The sequence below is a fragment of the Solanum verrucosum genome, unplaced genomic scaffold (assembly GCF_900185275.1).
Source record: "Solanum verrucosum unplaced genomic scaffold, falcon-dt-bn FXZP01001278.1, whole genome shotgun sequence".
Classification (NCBI taxonomy): Eukaryota; Viridiplantae; Streptophyta; class Magnoliopsida; order Solanales; family Solanaceae; genus Solanum; species Solanum verrucosum.
The window spans coordinates 1,723,458-1,725,545 of record NW_026020317.1 but is presented as its reverse complement, the minus strand read 5'-3'; the positions used below and the strand labels follow the sequence as shown (position 1 = coordinate 1,725,545).

The 2,088-nt window shown below is 31.4% G+C and overlaps 1 protein-coding gene across 1 annotated transcript; it reads left to right on the top strand.

Moving 5' to 3' along the window:
- Nucleotides 1-327: 327 nt before the first annotated feature.
- LOC125835302 (phospholipase A1-II 1-like) lies at nt 328-915 on the top strand (the record flags this gene model as incomplete). The annotated part of the gene is made up of 1 exon (XM_049514428.1): nt 328-915. A coding segment is annotated over one exon (588 nt), but the record flags the coding sequence as incomplete, so codon positions are not given.
- Nucleotides 916-2,088: the final 1,173 nt, after the last annotated feature.

The window sequence follows — 2,088 nt, the reverse complement described above, 5'->3', positions numbered from 1 at the left end:
TTTCGTAAAACATTAACTTATGATCAAATTTTAAAATTAAATATCTTGTTTCTCATTATGCACAGTATTCTAGTCATTGTCAGCTATAGTTTCTTGACATTAATAATCTTCTATACCTTTCATATTTATAGTATGCCTTCTCTTTTCCTAATGTAATAAATATGTTTTTTTACATCTATTGTCGCCGTATATTTTTGAGTTGTTTAAGTAATTCCTACATTAAATAAATTTTGTTTCCATCCAACGACATAAAAAAAACTAAAAAAGAAAATCATTTACCATGCATATCCAGGATACTATTCTCAAGGAAATTAGGGGTCAGGGTGATTATCACTTGCAACTCTAAATGCAGTCGACATAGCTTACAACGGAATCAACAAAACAAGCAGTGTCAAGGAATTTCCAGTGACAGCTTTTGTATTCGCAAGTCCTAAAGTTGGAGGTCTCAATTTTGTTAACGCATTTAACAAATTGAAACATCTTCACATCATGAGAATTCATAACTTATTAGATATTGTACCAAAATACCCATCCATTGGGTATTTCGACGTTGGACAGGAAATAGTAATTGACACCACAAAATCCCCTTATTTGAAATTGAATCCTGGGGACCCACACACTAGGCATAATTTGGAAGGTTACTTTCACGGAATTGATGGTACTCAAGGAATTGGACCTTTAGATGGTTTTAAATTAGAGGTGAATCGCAATCTCGCACTTGTGAACAGGATATGGGACATCTTAAAAGATGAATATTTGGTACCTGGAGCTTGGTGGGTGGAGAAGCACAATGGGATGGTTAAACAAGAAGATGAAAAATGGATTCTCATGGATTGTGAGGAGTATGAGCTTTCAGAGATTTATGGTTTAATTTTACGTGTCGTTTTAATTTATTCTTTTCATGTAATGGTTTAATAAGGGCGTTTCTTTGAGCTTGAGAAAGAGAACCATATATATATATATATATATTATGGTTACTCTCTTCCATTACCCCCTTCACGGGGGTCCTATTACCCCCTGAACCTTTTATTTTTGATATTTTGTAACCCTTAAACGCTCATCTTTTGTTATTACCCAGATATACCCAAATGTTTGTACACACGCGCTAGGCGGGCCCATTTTCTTCAATTTTGTTTTCCTATTTATATTAATTTTAGATTTAATGGACCCACTTTTTAACTTTTTCCTTTTAATTTGGTTAAATTCTCAATTCCAAACATAACCACCATGTCTACTCTTCAATTGAGTATCAACTCTCTTCTTCTTTACAAAAAAAAAAACCCTACTCCTCATAGTGACCCAAGTATTGATGTGTAGTTGAGAATTGACTAATAGATTAGGGGGACATTTGACCATTTTCTCAGATTTATTCTGTAAAAAAAAGAAGCGAAAGATTGTTGGTTAACTATATATCATAAGCTAAACAACAACAAAAAGGGTTGGTAAAAAGATTTTAAAAAGGAGAAACTTAGATCTTATGACGACAAAGGCATAAGTCTAATTTTAGAACGTTATGTTTATATCCTAAGAAGTTCATAATTTGTAACTTATGTCATATTATAAGACATAACTTAGTTCATGTAAAATTTAATTTTGATAGAAGTATTCATTCAATTTCGGAACCTATAAAGTTGTCTTAAGATCGATCGAGTAATAGTTTATTCTTACAAAGTTTTTGTTGGTTTACAGTGTCTTGTAAATAAGATACTACACAATTTGTGTAGGGTAAAGCAAAAGGTTTTTGTCTTGTGAAATTAGGTCATATATAAGAGTATTTTGGCTGTAATTTTTTTATTAAATGACCAACATAGGCAAAAATAAAAACTATTATTTATATTTAAGGATGACAATTAAAGGCTACTAGATGCTATTTGTTGGAACATAATTTTAATTAGGTATAGTTCTATTTTGCAGCTATGATTTTGGAGGCAGAGATAATTAAGACTATCCACCTCCTTGTATATGTTGGTGCTGAATTTTCGGATTAATATCTATTGGGTAATCGAATCGAAAAAATATTTAAAACTACCCAAAATAGGGAAAATTCTTGCAAAAACTTCAATTTTATTTGACATGCAATTAGAATTC